Source organism: Fusarium tjaetaba, assembly GCF_013396195.1.
Source record: "Fusarium tjaetaba strain NRRL 66243 chromosome Unknown NRRL66243_c0000035, whole genome shotgun sequence".
Classification (NCBI taxonomy): Eukaryota; Fungi; Ascomycota; class Sordariomycetes; order Hypocreales; family Nectriaceae; genus Fusarium; species Fusarium tjaetaba.
In genome coordinates, this window is record NW_023501231.1 from 27,512 (window position 1) to 45,700 (window position 18,189).

At 48.6% G+C, this 18,189-nt stretch overlaps 5 protein-coding genes across 5 annotated transcripts; 1 reads left to right on the top strand and 4 right to left on the bottom strand.

Moving 5' to 3' along the window:
- Positions 1-3,598: 3,598 nt before the first annotated feature.
- FTJAE_1917 (succinyl ligase) lies at positions 3,599-5,191 on the bottom strand (the record flags this gene model as incomplete). Its single annotated transcript, XM_037348056.1, has 4 exons — positions 3,599-3,642; positions 3,696-4,845; positions 4,953-5,048; positions 5,138-5,191. 4 exons carry the CDS (start codon positions 5,189-5,191, stop codon positions 3,599-3,601), a joined length of 1,344 nt encoding a protein of 447 aa, XP_037210877.1.
- Positions 5,192-6,071: 880 nt separating this feature from the next.
- On the bottom strand, positions 6,072-6,560 carry FTJAE_1918 (methylated-DNA cysteine methyltransferase; the record flags this gene model as incomplete). Its single annotated transcript, XM_037348057.1, has 1 exon — positions 6,072-6,560. The coding sequence occupies one exon, from the start codon at positions 6,558-6,560 to the stop codon at positions 6,072-6,074; it is 489 nt and encodes a 162-aa protein (XP_037210878.1).
- A 1,407-nt stretch (positions 6,561-7,967) lies between these two features.
- FTJAE_1919 (Fe S cluster assembly ISA1) lies at positions 7,968-8,705 on the bottom strand (the record flags this gene model as incomplete). Its single annotated transcript, XM_037348058.1, has 2 exons — positions 7,968-8,005; positions 8,057-8,705. The coding sequence occupies 2 exons, from the start codon at positions 8,703-8,705 to the stop codon at positions 7,968-7,970; spliced, it is 687 nt and encodes a 228-aa protein (XP_037210879.1).
- Positions 8,706-11,453: 2,748 nt separating this feature from the next.
- FTJAE_1920 (DUF895 domain protein) lies at positions 11,454-13,076 on the top strand (the record flags this gene model as incomplete). The annotated part of the gene is made up of 3 exons (XM_037348060.1): positions 11,454-12,023; positions 12,078-12,762; positions 12,823-13,076. 3 exons carry the CDS (start codon positions 11,454-11,456, stop codon positions 13,074-13,076), a joined length of 1,509 nt encoding a protein of 502 aa, XP_037210880.1.
- Positions 13,077-14,210: 1,134 nt separating this feature from the next.
- On the bottom strand, positions 14,211-17,889 carry FTJAE_1921 (Ras guanine-nucleotide exchange Cdc25p; the record flags this gene model as incomplete). The annotated part of the gene is made up of 2 exons (XM_037348061.1): positions 14,211-17,300; positions 17,350-17,889. The coding sequence occupies 2 exons, from the start codon at positions 17,887-17,889 to the stop codon at positions 14,211-14,213; spliced, it is 3,630 nt and encodes a 1,209-aa protein (XP_037210881.1).
- Between the last annotated feature and the right edge of the window lie 300 nt (positions 17,890-18,189).

Genomic DNA, 18,189 nt, shown 5'->3' on the forward strand with positions numbered 1-18,189 from the left:
GATCAGTGACTACAGGTGACAGTGACATTCTGCATTGACAACAAAGGACCTGCCCCTGATAAACCCATAATAGTGATTCAAGTAAGGAGATAACCAAGTCAGAGATTATCTTACATCTCATGTTAAGCCAGAAATGTGCTAGGCTTGTCATGTTCTTTGTTGCATCATTGTCAAGAGTGATTGGGCGAGGAACTCAAGTACTGTGATTTGCAGCCCAATTCCATGCTTTTCTTTTGTGGGTGCCAGAAGACCCTAGATCTGGAGAGTACCTGCAGGATCTTCCAGATCACTCTACTCTTGGCCAATATCTTTGAATGACAAGGTAGTTGCTGTGCGGCTCCTGGTCAAGCAGATCCTAGCTGTTTCTACTCAAATCATACGGTTCCCTCCATGAAGAGAACAGGGGATGGTCGGGTCCGACCTCTATGATACATTCACATTCCGATGATACAATAATGAAAGGCCATCTTCTGTACTCTATTCAGTAGTATCAGGTAGGTAGGTACCTTATCTATAACATAATACGTAAACTCCGCCTCGGAGCCGATCCGAATCAGCACTCCACCCATCGGATGAGCCCACATCGGCCCCGTCAGATCCCAAGCCCAATCATATTCCCGTCATATTCCTGTTTCTGATGTGACAATGACATCCCTTGTTTGTTTCCGAGCAAACGCCAATCGCAAGTAGGTAATGGTATAGATCAAGAACTCCATAAGATAAAACTCGCTATTCGTTCCGGTAGTAATTCGTCAGACCAGGGTGTGTGTGTGTTCGGTCTTATTGTTTGGTGGGGGTCTCAATGTATGAGGATGCAGCGTATGTTGTACCACTACTGAGTGATGCGTTGTCTGAGTCAACGGTTGATGATTGTGATGGGGACATGGAGAAGGATGCTGAGTTGTTGGAGTGTGAACCGCCGTTGAAGCAGGTTGTGCATGGGCATAGAGGGTTGTTTGTCATTGGCGGTGGAGGAGCACAGTGACGAGCAAACCAACTCTTGACTGAAGAAGGCATCTTGAGTATGAGGCAGATATAGTTGTTGTGGTTCAAGTGATATTGAGTAGCAAGAGTAGTCAGATAGATGTAAGACTTGTTGAGACTGTAGATATCTCAAGTATAACGTCAAGTTGTGTGTAAGTCGCTTGCTAAGATCAAAGAAGACAAGAATAAACTACAGTTCCACGAAAGAATGAAGAGGAAGTCTTGGGTATTTATGTTTCTTCACTTCTGTAGCATGTGGGACCAACAAACCAACCCGAGCTTCTCCTTTGCAAAAGTATTCTTCTTGTGCATCGAAAATCTCGAAGCCATCCAAGCAAGACCCAAGACTAGACCAAGGCCATCCCTGACCCACGCACGGCAACAAAATGGGGCAGCCTCCTCTTCTCAGCCGGATACCGAGAGACGTCCGGAAAAAGAGTGGGTTCGCAAATCTACATATCAAATCGCGATACCTTCACTTTTTACCACGTCTTCTTAGACGTTTTATATCTCCTCCTGTGAATCTCTCTCTTGACCGAGTTTCCCCAGAGCCAAGACCGTTTCTTACATGGGATGGATTATGGCGCGGTTTTTTTGTTTCCCCTCACGAGGAATAAATCTCCATTTCCCCGCGTTTTCCCCCCAATCGTCGGCCTGGGGAATGGGGGACACGTGCTAGTCGGGGGATAAGCGCGGCAACTGATTAAAGTTGTGGCCTTATTTCGACGTGCGGTTGCATTGGACTTGACGGCTTGTGAAGCTGTGGTGTTGCGTGTTGAGGAGGAAGTGGTTTGGAGGCGTTGGCACGTGAGGTTGACGGATGATTGAGTGAGCTCACTACGAGACAGGACAGTGAAGGGATAGCATAGAGGTAATTGGCTGGAGAGTTTGTGTTACTGTTTGTTACAACTACTATAGTTTAATGGTAATGGTATAGGTGTGTTGTTGTCTCAAGTTAGCAAGCTATTAGATATACTAAACTGACCTATACCCAGTAACAGTTTACTTACACGCCTTTAACCTCACTTACGAAAACAACTCCAAGTAAACACAATTAATCATTCCAAGTCCCCTCTTTCTCCCAATCACCCTATATTCCATCATAGCTCACCATCAGCCTCAACTCTACAATCCCCCAACATCACGAGACTCACCATCATCTACAGATTCCATCTCAGATTCTCTTCCCGCGTCGGTCTTGGGTCGGCATTCGCAAATCCTACCTCACACCTCACCTCGCCTCTACATAGAACTTGCTTGCATGCGGCTCTTCCGCAGTGGATCTGGAAATGAAACCGACGCAATTCCCGCCTCGAACCTCGACGGAACGAGAACCCATTGGTTAACGTGTGTGTGCCCCTTTGCGGCTCGATCCGATGTCTTATCTACGTCAGGAGATTTTCATCATTGAGACGTGGGTCGCTGGCAAGGGGAATAACCGAGGATAAGCTGGGAAAATCTTGTTCAGAGATTTCATTTGGTGAGTCATGAATATCTGTGCCTAAGGGGCTCATCGTACATGTATGATGTGATAAATGCTGTGGAGATGGAAGGCGAGGAAAGAGAAAAGTCACGATATGGACAGGGGAGTCTTGGGAAAGTTGAGGCTGACTTTAGGTTGTGATAGTGTGCGGCGAGACCAGAGATCGCCAAGCCTTGTCCATGATGGGTGGCTTTCATTTCAACTGCACGTTGATGATCTGAACCAAAGTTATTCCCGAATAACTTCTTCTTTCTCTTCTTTCTTCTTGTTCTTTTCACTTGAATGAGTCATCTCAATACTCGTCATACTATCTATCTTCTAACCCTTTGATCCATTATTAATACATTTTGTCAACAAGTTTGAAATCATCCCATTATGAGCTAAGAATGCGGCTCTGAGACGATGCATGAAATTGGACCCTTACATCCGAGAGACTTATTAGCCGAGTCTGGACCGAAACATCGAATCGTCTTATACATAATTAGTCTGACAGCCCATCTGTGACTTGTTTCGTTTACTCAATAGACCTGACCTTCTTGAGAATGACTCTTCCGGCCCTTCAGCTGTTCTCATCATTCAAGAGCCCTTCACGATACCATGTGGACCCCAAGCAAGCCAAAGTTGGCTGTATGGCACAATCTTCTTCTATCATGCCCAGGGTCGAAGGCAATCCGATTATGAGTCTTGAGAATCTCAGTGTCTACTCATGATCTCACGAGATATGACGATTCGTCACCTCTACTCTCACACGCCACGCCATATCACAAATCACAGCATCAGGAACACAACAGTTGCAGGGCGTGGATACGCGAAAAATCATCTTGTTGGAGACCATATCGCCCGTCCATCCTTTGAATCATCCGTCCTTCTATCGAACCAATCGGACACATTCGAGAGCATCGAAACCATGTGTCTTTACGAGCAGCGAGCTCCAAAGACCGACCGATGCATGCTAAATTAAAAAAACAGGAATATCCACCCATGTCTCCCACTCTTTTTCATGAGTGTTTGTTTCATCTACTCTCGGTTTTGGTTGGAACCGCAGCCTCCTGGCGCTCAAGTCTCACATCGGGTTATTATATCATATCCTTTCACCACTGCTCGTCTAACAGCATTTCCAAGTGGAACTGTTTAGATACCGAGGGTGAACTCGACACCGACATCGATGTCACGGGCTATTCAAGTGTTAGCAATCAGAACAGGCACTATATGGGTCAAGGCAACTTACCCATCTTGACGACCTTGGACAGCTGGACCGCCTTCTCGGCGGCGGTTTGTAGGTCATCGATGGAGAAGATCTTAAGACCAGAGTCGTTGATGAGCTGGTGAGCCTGCTCAACGTTGGTACCCTGGAGACGGGCAATGATGGGGATTCGGAGGTTCATGCTCTCAACAGTCTTGATGAGACCAGTGGCGATGGCGTCACATCGAACAATACCACCGAAAATGTTGACAAAGATAGCGGTGACCTTAGCATCGCTGGTGATGAGCTCGAAAGCCTCTCGGATAGCAGCGGGAGTGGCACCACCACCAACGTCGAGGAAGTTAGCGGGCTGACCTCCGTTCAGCTTGATGATATCCATGGTGGCCATGGCAAGACCGGCACCGTTGACAAGGCAGCCGATATCACCGTCAAGCTTGATGAAGTTGAGGTTGGACTCAGCAGCGCGAACCTCATCGGGGTCCTCCTGGGTGGTGTCGCGCCACTCAAAGACATCCTTCTGTCGGAACTCGGCGTTGTCGTCGAAACCGAACTTGGCGTCCATGCAGAGAACCTTGTGGTCGGAGGTCTCGGAGAGAGGGTTGATCTCAATCTGGGTAGAGTCCTTCTCGGTGAAGATCTTGTAGAGCTTCTGGATGGTGTCCTTGGCCTCCTCGATGCACTGCTCGCTGAAGCCAAGCTTAGTGGCAATGTCGCGGGCAACCTCGTCGGTGACACCAACGTTGATGTCGATGTAGTTGGTGTGGATGGCATCGGGGGTCTCCTTGGCGACGGTCTCAATGTCCATACCGCCCTGGGAAGAGGAGACGATGACGGGGCACTGGTTCTGACGGTCCATGAGGATGGCGAGGTAGAACTCACGACGAGCAAACTTGCGCTCGCAAATGTAGACAGCGTTGCAGAGACGGCCGCCAGCGCCCGTCTGCTTAGTGATGAGGTTGTGGCCGATCATCTGCTCGGCGAACATCTCGGCCTCGTGGGGAGAGTAGATGACACGGACACCGCCCTTCAGGCCGTTGTCGAAGGTACCCTTTCCTCGGCCACCGGCAAGGACCTGGGCCTTGATAACCATATCATCGTTGCCAATCTTCTCAGCGATCTCCTTGGCCTCCTTGGCGGACTTTGCGACGGAACCCTTGGGGACACCAATGCCGTACTGTTGGTGGTTAGCAGCCGTGGTTTTTTGTGAGGTGAGTCCCGTAGTTTGTAGTTCGTAGTATCGACGATCGTCAAGGGGGGGACATTGAGTAGATAAAACCTTACCTGTCGGAGGAGGTCGGCAGAGAGGTACTCGTGAATGCTCAGAGCTCGTCGTTGTTGAACGCCGGGGAATCGAGCGGCAGGGGCAGCAAACTGGAGCTGTTAACATTAGAATTAGTGACTGTTTGTATATATCAAGCGCAACACCAAGCTCTTGTTTAGCGGGCGATAACAGAACTGGGACATACCTTTGAGGCGTTGAGGGCCGAAGCCACAGCACGACTACGGCCGAGCTTGAACATTGTGAGGGGATAAAGGAAGAGGGGAGATTGGGGGGATATGATCGAGAAAGGGAGGGAGGGAGTTTGAGGGGGATAAAGAGAAGGGGAGAGAGCGGTTTAGATCGTCACAAGGAGGTAACAGTAGAAAAAGAGGTTTTCGGATGACGAGGAAAACCAAATCCACGAAGCTACGGCGCTCAATCAATCAGGAGCCTCAGACAGACCACTAACCTAGGCTTGTGCTCTGTGGTTTGATCCACTATTTTGGGCACGGGATTTGTCGGGCTAACAGAGACAAGTACAAGTAGTAGGACGGAAAAAGACATTCACCGATTTGATTATGATATAATAATTGTTGTGTTGGTTGTGGTGCATTTCGTGTTTGATGATAATGCCTTTGTTACCCATTTCCTCTCTAAACCTGAATCTATCTACAGTAACAGAGTTGACAACGTCCTCGGCGATGCTACATAATACATCGCTTCTCCGAGCAAATGACACGACATGGCATGACATAACGGTCACCATCTGTTCCCGCGGGCTCGTCACATTTGCATTGCATTGGATCTCGGTGACCAAGATCCATCATCTACCGTCTCAGGGCTCTGCCAGATCCACTCTTTTACTAACCGCCAAACCTGTTCCAGTGCGGCACAAGACTACCGAGCTGTGAAAACCGGTCATGCAAATCCGTCTCGGGTGAGCTGTGAGCCCAAGGTGAAGCACGAATAAAAAACGTTGTCGTTGGTTACCAAACCGTCTCCGGGTTTCGGCTACAATAGGCTTGTTGTTGACCGTATTTCCCCCACATGGAGAAAGACGTCCAGTGATAGGATACCAAGTCTTTAACTTCATGATGTTCATTATACGAAATAAAGTTAATGTCTCATCAGAGACCATTTCATGTAAATCCACTAAACGGCGTCCCTATAACCTTGCCCTTATCATCCCATCTCACTCCTTCGCCTCTCAGAAGCTTCCTCTTCTCATCAAGAGTGATTCCCTCACCATCTTTAGGCCATTTCCCCTTGAACCCACCCAGCGCACCTCCAGTAGCCACAACGCGGTGACATGGTACTTCTGGTGCGAATGGATTGCGTCGCAGCGCGTTGCCTACAGCTCTTGGTGATGACTTTAAATGCGCGGCCATGATACCGTATGTTGAGAAGCTACCCCGTGGGATCTGGCAGAGAAGTGTCCATACACTCTTCTCGAACGGTGTGCGGCTGGATGCTTCGATGAGAGCTAGTTGAGAAGCCATGATTGTGGTGAAGTCGGCGGGTGAGGTTGGCGCAGTAGGTGATGATTGTTTCTTGGTCTTTGTGACTTTGACTTTGCGATCTTCTTTGGGCTCTTCAAGAGGTCGCTTGCTTTTGGTGATGGCTGCCATAGCTTTGTCTTAACAGTTATGGTACAATAAGTGAAGTGCGTGGAACTATATGTGAGGCCAAGTTCCAAGTTATGGGTATTGGCTATGTGATGGCTCGTAATGTTGACATGAATTCAAGGAGTAAACGAAAGAGTCACGATTTAAATCACGGTCATTAAAGATGCGTCACGTCAAAGGGCGCGGTCGACGCCAACATCTAGAGCAACACATATCGCGAAGTCATGTGACTAACATCAACGGGCAGCCATACTGGTCAATGCTATACAAATGACTGGCTTGCATACATGTAACATGCAAGAGAATATGAGATGGCGAATACTTCTGGAAGAAAAGTATCCTTTCGTCAGTAGCCCGTGTCAGCATAGACATAGTGACCTTCAAGATGTGGCTTGTAGTCAGTCACTTGACTTACACAAGCGCCATACCAGCTTATAGTAAAAGACAGTCATGGATACAAAACTAATCAATTATACGGCAGCTTCTATCCACATAAGACAGCAAAAAGACATCATAATCACGAAAAAGCAAAAAGAGAATTGTCAAGATTGGGATTCGAACCCAAGAATCTTTCGATACTGCAGAACCCAGTTAACCGGATAAGACATCGTCTTGAATGCAGCGCCTTAGACCACTCGGCCATCTTGACGATGTGATTGATGTGAGTAAGCGAAACAACATCGGGATATACACCAAAACTTCAGTTGCCGACTTATCTCTCGGTGGTTTCTACTCTGTATCCCAGTTGGAACTGAGCGCCTAATTCACTTGAGAACAGCTGTGTCTCTCCGATTTACGTAACATCATAGCTAGCCTTTCTGCGCCGTATTAATATGCTAATCATTCGCGAGCTGCTTCGTCTCACGCATCGCAAGTCTTTGCCTACTGAATGACATTGCCCAAGAACTTGGCACGAGAACAAAGGGCAGCAGTGGATTTCAGTATGTGGCCAATGATATTATTTACACAAGTTCATCATGTTGATCTACAAAAGATCCCATCAGTTGTGACTATCTCATTATTCCATGTCTCCTCATTTCTGTACCAAAAAGCGGCACGCTGGTATATGTATGAATGTATGTATAGTGTTTTTCTCAAACAGAGGGAGGTGATGTCTCCAATCTAACCCAACGCCAATGATTATGCCGATCCTAGTTACGGGGCTACCATGCCTGCTCCCGACGGGCTCCTGTTTTTGGGTTTTTACAAGACGCGACTCGCAAATGCTTCTATGCATGCTGTTTCTCGCTGAACTTTGATCATTTCCGGACTCTCGTGTCTCTTGTGCTGAGACGACGGGGTGATTCTGACATATCCCTGTCGTTCAAGCATGAATGACGTCGTCTCGTGAGTGTTGTTTTGTTTTGTTTTCGTATGTACTGATGCGATGACCAGACGGTGGTTTTCATTCTAAACCATGAAGGACTCTCCGCAGCCGCATTCCTCCTCTGAGATGTCTGTTAGTATTATGACGATCTGTGACTGTTGTGGCAACTTACTGATGTTTGGGTTCTTGAACACAAACCGCTGATTAAGCTTGTCCTCAACATAGTCCATCTCACTCCCAATGATGCTGAACAGCGCCTTGCTATCGATCAAGACCTTGACGCCATCCTGCTCAACCGTCTCGTCAAAAGTCCCCGGCTTATCAACGTATTCAAGATGATAGGCCAAGCCACTGCATCCTCGGTTCCGTACTCCGACCTTGATGAGCTTAGGTTCCGGTTGGTCCAGCAATTCTCGCAATTGCTCCACCGCAGAGGGTGTCAACTTCATAGCGGCCTTGCGCGCTCGTAGTTTAGGTCGTGGTCTAGCTGCCTTTGGCTTCTGAGCTTCTGTTTCGCTGAGCTTCGGAGCTGATGCCGATGTGGCGGGAGTGGCATTTTGTGTTGGCGCAGGTTCTTGTTGCTTAGGTGGTTGAGGATGCTGCGGTTGCTGAGGAGGAGGTCGTGTCTCGTGGACTTTAGGAAGAGGATCAGGTTGTGTTATTGAAGTTTCAGGAACGTCGTCGTTTCTGGGAGGCGTCGAAGTATGTGTTGGGAGAGTATATGAGTGGTAGGACACAGCGAGAGGTCTCGACGTTGAGAATTGCCTCAGAGGGCATCCTCGTCGCAGGGCGATTCTCGTTATCGATCTCGAGGCAAACATTGTGGGCGCATGTGGTGGTGATGTTGAGGTTGAGGATTGGTATCGAGAGAGGCAAAGGTTTAGTGGATGGATAGTGGAGGCTTATGATTTCAAAGCCCGGCTCCTCGGTGCTAAAAGGCGTTTGTTGCCGGAGACCGCTGGTACGTCAGAATGGCTCCCCGATCTTGTCCGAGCGAATCAGAGTGTGAGAATTTGTCAGGCTCACGTGATGTTAATGGCCAGATTCAACAAAGGAGGATCATGGGAGTTATGACAAATAATGGCATTGTAAAGATATCATAATGGTCGTTTTAGTTTCAGCAATTTACTTGCATAAAGTAAGTTTATTCGATTTAGAAAGAGTTGCCCAGAGAGCACATATGTAGTATTACGTGAAGCTCCAATACCAGGGTTATCATGTTGATCCTCGCGACGAAGAAAGGCCATCAAGGTTTGTAAGTCTGGCAACCAGTCAGATAATCCAAAATAAATATCATAGGACAGGTATGGAGTTCTCTGATTAGATTACGGACAATGGGCATAAACTGTGGCTTGATTGATCGATGTTCTATTGGAGATTTTGCTTACACCAGATTCATAAGCCGGTATGGATGCCACTGAATGCCAACACGACAGGCTGTGCCCCGGCATTTGTTGTAAATCATCATGCGCACTTTATTTAGCTGCCATTGTCAGAGCAGTACCTTGCATGTCAAAACAACCCTATCCAATAGCTCCCCTTCCAATCTACACAAGAACACAAGATGGAGGTTGGCAACATTTATACACAACCCCATGCAATAGGACTACACCAAAGTATCCGTACCGTGGATACCAATTAATGGCAACAAGTCATGGTACCGAGGACACGGATCGTCAATCATGACCCATGTCATCAGAAGCGATTGTTATATGCAGGCTCGCTAAACAGAGTTGCAACCAGATCAATGACAGTTGTTTATCTCAACAACGTAACATGCATATCAGTTACATACTATCGCTATCACGATGGATGTAGCAAGGCCAAGACCAACGACTCCATTCCGATATCTCCAACCCCAACTCACTGTAACCAGGTAATCAATCAATCAATCAATCAGTGGATCGCTTTATCTCGGTTTACCACACAACAAACCCCAACAAATGCGGCTGAAGTGAAACGTAGTTTAAATCCACGAGTGTCAAATCAGGCAGGCCGTGGAACATGAGATATCGTGGTATCCGCAGTCTGGGCGAAACGTTACATGCGGATATAAATTAATTGGACCTCTCTCACCTCTTGGTCAGAGCTTGGGGGAGATAGCTAAGACTTGGGGTTATCGTGATGAGTGAGTTAATTATGTGATGTTACGAGAGAAACAAGGCCTTGCCGGGGGCCAGTGACATGTTTCTAAAAACAAGATGGCAAGATGACAATTTTCGTAATGAGACATGCGTCTTCGTATTGGTATTTCTATGTATATCTTGGGTGTTGTGACTTGAAACGGTTGGTTATTGGTGAACCGTTCAACTGGTTACGGGCTGTGAAGTCTGGAGATTCGGTGTTGTTTGGCCAATCACGGAACTTGGCAGTCGGGCCTTTCCCCTGGAAGACCCTAAATTGGTCTGGGGTTTGGCGGGAGACAACTAAAAAATGCCCAACGGCTTGCATGTCTTGAAACGGCATCAGAAAAGCAACCATGAAATCAACAGTTACAATGTAATTCAATGTAAATGTTACTATCGCCAAGAAAGATATCACCAAGTTCAACTTGCAGATGATGACCTCAGTAGCGCCAAATCAGCCACTCCCATCTCAGCCTGGCAAATCGAATCCACAATTGTTCTCACAACCTGAAGCTACAAGTAAAGTTTGGGTAGAACGTTACCAATGCGAACCCGGCATCTGTGACATCCACGAACGTTACCGTTAGGGTACGCCACTCGAGCTCTGATAGCCTCTCATGATTGAGAAAATGCTACCCCATGGAGACGATGGCTTTTGATCTTGTGAATCTGGGGAATACCGTGGACGTTTTGGGAGACATTTCTGAATCGAGTTTCTGTGGTGGTTGAGATGATACGAGTCTCAAGACTTGGCGGTTGAATGCAGTTAACTAAGTCTCTATCAAGGATAACGGAATTGACCTTTTTGCAGAGCCTCAACTCTTGATATCGATCTCTTGATGCTTATATGTAATGACTGACGATATCTTCATAAATCAATATCTGTGATAAACTGTCATCGTCGGCCTCGCCCGATACGTCGATAATAATGGAAATGGAAAAATACGCCACCTCACGTTCACCCACTGTAAGCGGATCGACACCCTCCATCCATTGTTGCATCTCCCCATTAACCCCCCTGTAACTAACCCGCACCACCCTCACCCTCACCCTCACCATTCCCCATCTTCCATCCATCCAATCCATCCCATCTCATCCACTCTCACCACTCGACGAGACCCCTGACAATCCATTCTCCTTCTTTTCTCTCTCTTCGCCTTCTCGTGATACACACATTTCCCCAATTGTAACTATCAAGGACGGGCAGGGGTCGGGTCTAGTTTATTTTTGGGGGCACCCTCACGATAGAGTACGTCGCGTGCCTGGATCTCTCCATCGTTTTCTCGCGACTACTTTAATTCTGCTACATCCGGGATTTATCTTGGTTTCTTGGATCTCATTCATTCATCTTCTGGTCTTCAATTGTCTAGAGAAGCATATCAATTGTCTTGTACAGGGCCTTGACCCTCATCTCTATCTCGAATATCAACACCACCACCCACCATGTCTACTCACGAAAAGGAAACCCCCATTGCCCAAGCGGCTTCAGAATCCGCAGACTCAGATACACCAGGCTTCCGCCCCAAAGGATGGATGTACAAGACCTTTCGCATCGCCGGCGTTGATCTCTGGTACGCCTCGCCCAAGGTCCAACTCCTCATGGTCTCCATCGTCTGCTTCTTATGTCCCGGCATGTTCAATGCCTTGACTGGTCTCGGAGGTGGCGGCCAAGTCTCCAATGAAGCCCAGGATCACGCCAACACGGCTCTCTACAGCACCTTTGCTGTCATTGGTTTCTTCGCTGGTACTTTTGCAAACAGGCTTGGTCTTCGTCTGACTCTGTCCATCGGAGGTTTGGGATATTGTGTCTATGCTGCTTCGTTCTTGTGCTATTCGCATACTCAGAACATGCCCTTTGTCGTCTTTGCTGGTGCTCTTTTGGGTCTCTGCGCTGGACTCTTGTGGGCTGCTCAGGGATCTATCATGATGTCTTATCCTCCTGAGCAGAGCAAGGGACGATACATCTCTTGGTTCTGGGTCATTTTCAACATGGGTGCTGTCATCGGTTCTCTTGTCAGTACCTCTTGGACCTTGATTCCAAGTTTTGTAGTCACTAACATATCTTAGATTCCCCTTGCTCAAAACATCAACAAGAAAGCTGGTCCCGTCTCTGATGGTACATACGCCGCTTTCATCGCTCTCATGGCCATCGGCGCCATCCTCGCTCTTATGATCTGCGACGCCGACAAGATCGTTCGCGAGGACAACACCAAGGTCATCGTCATGAAGAACCCCTCATGGAGCACAGAAATCAAGGGTCTCTGGGAAACACTCTCCCACACCCCCTGGGTCGTCCTCCTCTTCCCCATGTTCTTCTCCTCAAACATCTTCTACACTTACCAAAACGTCAACATGAACCTCGCTCAGTTCAACGTTCGCACTCGCGCTCTCAACAACTTGCTCTACTGGCTCGCTCAGATCTTTGGCGCCCTTATTGTTGGATACGCCCTTGACGCCTCTAGCGTCCGTCGCAGTGTCCGTGCAAAGATCTCTCTGGTCGTCCTCTTTGTCCTGACCTTTGCTATCTGGGGTGGTGGCTATGCCTGGCAGAAGGATCAGCGACCTCGTGAGATCGCCATGAACCCTGCCAACGAGGATGACAAGATTGATTGGGACGATGGTGCTCACAAGTTCCTTGCTCCCATGTTCCTCTATTTCTTCTACGGCTTCTTCGATGCTGCTTGGCAGACTTGCATCTACTGGTACATGGGTGCTCTCTCCAACTCTGGCCGCAAGACAGCCAATTTTGCTGGTAAGTCTTAATCATCCTTCTCATATGTGTTCATACCAGAGCACTAACTCATCAAACCAGGTTTCTACAAGGGCATTCAATCCGCCGGTGCAGCCATCTTCTGGCGTCTTGACGGCCTCGGCAAGCCATTCGACACCATCTTCGCCGCTACATGGGCCTGCCTCGGTGCTTCGCTCGTCATCGCCGCCCCTGTCATCTTCATGAAGATCCAGGACTCCGTCTCAATTGAAGAGGATCTCAAGTTCAGCGACGAGAAGATCGAGGACGTCATTGTCGCACCTACAGATAAGAAGATCGCCCTCACAGAGGCGTAGAAAAGGGAGAGAGATGAAAGGGACTACTATTTATAAGAATACTTAATAATTTAATGATATATCGGCGTTCAGCGTGTATATACATGGGTGAGTTGGATGGGTCATACTATCTATGGACTGGGTTATTGCTTGACGTATTACATTACAGGAAGCGAGTTAATGAAGATTTACGTTTACATCACATATGCCCTCGGCGTCTTTTTCTTCACTTCCGTTCTCACATATAAGTATGGCTCTACCATTATGCTAAAAGTCACGACCATGCAGTAGGCTTAGAGTCGTCACCTCAACTTGGCAGACACATCACATCGTAGTGGCAGAGAGAAACAGATTTCAAGGACGATAGATCCTAATTCTTCTTGTTGTTCTTCCTATTCTATTGCAGAATACATTCATTTTGTCTTTCTTTTCCGTCACCTGTCCTGCCTGTCCAGTCCTTGATTCACCAGACTCCTTTCCCAGAAGTTCAATGATGAATAACAAACATGATACGACAGGCTTGCCGTCTCTTTTTCATACAGTAAGAATCAGATACACTCGTTTTCGCGCCGGCGGCGTTTGAGAATACATTAAAGAGAAACCCAAGAATAGAAAAAAATAAAAACAACCCAGGCACCCATGAATCCTTTGCAAGCTGTTTTCGAATGCACCCGTGCCCAGAGGTTATTTTTCCTTTTTCCACCGCCCTGCGCCATCTTCGCCAGAAGAGATAATACAGGGATGCAAAAACCAGGATGAGAATGAATGTGAGAAAGTAGAATGTAAGAATGCGGGATGAGCTGTACCCTGAAATTGGAGGGAGGCCGACGATCTCTGATGTGAGTGTCGAACCTCAAAGGACCCAGCGCTCGCGCTTCGTGATAAGATCCTTGAACAAGTTCCACCCATGGGAACCGAGTTGAAAACCGTAAAACATAAATTATCAGACCCAAATGTAAATAACGCCGTTGTGCTGATGGACATAGAGGTCATAAGGAACATGACGATGTTTCCCATCTGCTGAAAGAAGTTCAAACAAAAATGGGGGGTATCAAAGATGAAGTAGTTACTGGTGTGAGGTAATATGTGCGTGTGATAATGGTGAAGGTAAATTGCTGTTCAGTCCGATAGGGATCTGATGCGATGAGCAAAATCTTATATCTGGGTAGGAGTTGGTGTTGAGGTGCCTCGGTCGCGGGAGATCCAGCTGAAGAGGTCGGGGCGGCCACCTCCAGCGCCAACGATGGAGGCAGCGGAAGAGTCCACTGGAGGTCGGCTGGCAGTCTCACGAGGCTCAAGGAGGAGACTCTTGCGGTAGTATGTGACTTGGACATTGCCCTCCTCATTGCGGAGATGGTTGATCTGTGAGGACATCCAGTCCTGCATATCAGGTACCTCGGTAAGTCTGTAGGGAATCTGGAACCGCTGGAGCTCTCCAATGATCTTGGCAGTGCGGGTGTGCTTGTCAAAGTTGATAACAGTGATACCACCATTGCCATCCTCCTCAGACTCGGGACCCAGGCACATTTGCTTGGTGGCAGGGTTACCAATATCGACAAATGTCAAGTCGGTCAAGTACATGCCGAGGAAGGGTAGGCAGGGAGGAACATGGTCATGGAGTCTTGTTCGCAAGACCTTGTTGTTCTGAGAGGGCTCGACCAGATCCTGAAGGTTCTGGAGCATGTCCTTGCGCTTGGTGGAGATGGCATCCCAAGTCTTTCGGAGACGACTGATAGTGCTGCTGTTGAGACTGCAGATGATAGCCATGAGACCGTCATAGTTGTGGAGCTCAAGGCACTGGTGAGCAATCTTGATCCATTGCTTGATGACCTGAGCACGCTTCTTGACCTCCTGCTGCTGGAGGATAGTCTCAGCGACGAGGTTGGAAAGATCAGTTGAGAGAGAGGACATGGCCTTGACATTGGGAGCGGCGACGCCACCATTCTTCATCCACTGAGAAGCAAGAAGCTCCTCGGGAAGGATAGAAGAGAAGATGTTCATTTGCTTGATGGTCAATTGGCGAGCCAACTCGAGGGGGTCAAAGTCGAGAATGCTAGGCTGGGCGGCACCCATCTTGAAAGCAGAGAGAAGGTTGAGTTGGCCCTTGGTAATGGCAGGAATGGGCAAAGGAGTGTCAGCGGGCACGTATTGACCAATCGAGGTGTTGGTCTTGCCCATTGAGGAGACAAGTCGGGGCACCAGAGAACCCTCGCCAGAGACACGCTGAGCAAGCTCAAACAGACGTCGACCAGCAGAAGGCAGAGAGGACGCCAGCTTGTGTTCAGCAAAGGGCATGATCAGGTCAAGAGCATCGCGATCGGTCTCGTCCCTCCAGTGGGACTCGAGCCAGCCCTTGAAAGCATTGTATACTCTCAAACGGACAGGTCCAGCCACATGAGGGGAGTCGTTAACGTAGTCATATCGCTCAATAAGCGCTTCAGCCAGTCGGACCGGTGTACAGAAGAGGCGGAAGGTGAGGTAGAAAGTAGAGACAAACATGGCATCGGGAGTAGATTCGTGGGTTGTGAGACGCTCGACAAGAGCGGGGAGAGAGCCGCCAGTAACTTGACCCTCCTTGTTGAACATGAGCTCGTGAGCAAATGTCTTCTCCATAAGTCTTGACTCAACATCGACGTCCTCCGAGCTTCCGCCGTTACTCAAATTCGACAGCGAAGGCTGCTTCTGAGGGGCAAGGTTCTGCTCAGGAGTGGTAGCTCGAGTGGAAGACTGCGAAACCATGCTGACCTCGGAGTCACGGCTAAGGTAGGTGGCACTGCTGCCAGCGCTTGAAGCAACCATACTGTCGAACCGAGAAGAGGAGTTGAAGTCGTTATCATTGTTATCAACAGGGCTGTATTCCTCGTTGGCAAGGAGAGTGGTAGAAAGCTTGGGAAGGGGAGGAAGAGAAGGTCGTAGGGAGGAAATGGAGGATGCAACGCTGGAGACGTTGTCATCAGCAACTGACGAGCGTCGTGAAGAGGTGGGTGAAGGGTGAGCGGTCTGTTCATCAGTAGGTGTGGTCACCTGGGGAACCTCAGGAAGAGGCTTGTCAATTGCGACAACAGTGAGGCGACGAGCATGTCCGTTAGATGAGTTGGAGGTTCGGTTGGAGCCGGCAACACTGACAGCGTCATTGTGCTCTGAAACAGATGGGGTCCTAGCTCGCTCCTCAGTATCGATATCGAGAATGCTGAGATCAATTCCGAGGCTGCTAGTCTCGAGCTCGAATTCAAAATCGCCAATGCGCTCGATAGCGGATTTTGCCTTGGCAACGCAATCTCCAGCGGCCCTAACGCAGCCCGTAGCGGATGCGAGGAGCATTGTGTTGTCATGGGGCATAATCAAATCGGCATCTTCAGAGGCAGCGCTGACAAGGGTATCGCGGGCAGAAAAGACTAGATCTTGGATTCGGGCGAACATGGTGGATCGAGCTCGGGCAAGAGCCTCAGAGCTGGAGTTGATGTGGTCATAGACGCCGTCAATTACTGCAAGCAATTCTCCACCTGAAAGCGCAGACTGTCGGATCGCTGATGCGAGCTCGGGGCGCGACTGTGATTGAAGATGCAGGCGGCCGATGAAGGAGCCCAGATGAGACAGGAATGTGTCGTGGCTGCGGTTCAGGCGCTCAGTAACTAGATGATGGGCTCTCGACACTGACGATGGGCCAGCAAGCGACACTCGGTGCGAAATAGTGGCCGACAGGCGGTGAGCTTGGGCTTGCGAAAGGCTTCCCTGAGATAACCTGTGAGAGCTCGGGCCAGTACGACCACTGAGTGACGATAATCGCTTGTTGAAGATAGATGTTGATGTTTGAGTAGTCTCGCTCGATTCAGAGGCAGCGACACTGGCGGCAGCTTGGGAATCCGTGTCATTTATGTTTGTGCTGCGTTGGCTTTGTTCATCAAAGGAAGACTGATCAGCGGGTGGTGTTGGCGGTACGTATGATTCTTCGAGCACTGTATCCATAACAGTAACAGCTGAAGGCGCACGTGCCCTTCGGTCATCCTCGAGCACATCCATAAACCGAACTCCCTTTGTTACAATTCTAAAGGCTTTGAGGATCATCTCATCGATGATATCATTCACATCTTCAACGGGAGCAATTTCGAGACGTTGTGTCTCTTGTAACCGCTTTGCTGTCTTCACTAATGAAGATAGTTCAGAGAGAAGAGACTTGCGGCACTTGCGCAGAGCATCGTTCCTTTGAATATGGGTAGACTCTCGGTTGAGACAGTTTGTTCGTTCCTTTGTACTGTTAGAAGTCAATTGTCAAAGTGAACGAAGATTAACTCACCAATAGGAATCGAACACCAGCAATGATGCCCTTCATGAACTCCTGGTTGCCAAAGATCTCCTTATCATTGACTGATGTGCTTCGAAGCAGATCCCAAAAATTCAAGAGAGCTTTTAGAAGGTTGCACATGTCATCAGGCTCGTAAGCCTCGCAGTAGTTGGTCGGTAACCATCCTCGGGCGCCTGAGATAAGTAATGTGCCATCAGCCCATCCATTGGTGTGAATAGAGTGCACGAGAATCACATCACCCTCGTTGAGAGGTAATGTCACACTCGAGTCGGACATGACATAACTGGGGTTGAAAGGATAGAAGGCTCGCAGGAAGTTGTGGAAGACTTGGGGAGGGATGTACTGAGGTGAAGGTGAGAGATCCTCCTGCGAGCCATTTGGTGTAGCGGGGGGTGTCATTTGTGATTGTGAGTAGAGAGTGTTGTCGTTTTCTGAGGTCGATGAAGCATCTCCAGATGATTCAGTTCGTGATTTGGCGATGGTAAGAGGAGCCACCTGGAGACTGGCTCGCATAGGCTGGTCGCTAAACATTGCGTGCGATTGCCGCTGACAATCGATGTCGCCGTTTAGATCATCGGGGGACCAAGGGTTCGGCCGGTGGGTTTATACAACCACTCGAACCAAGAAATGATCCGGCTCTTTCTGTTCGATCCTCTTTTATCCCTTTCTCTCTAACGAGCAGTCGTGTCTGAATATCCAAGAGAAGAGTGCAGGCTGATGATGAAGCTGGAGTAACGAAAACTCGATATCGACGATGGTGTAAGTGGTGGTGGTGATGATGTTGGGATCAAACTCGATAGAACTGCACCACAGCAACAGGAAATCGAGGAG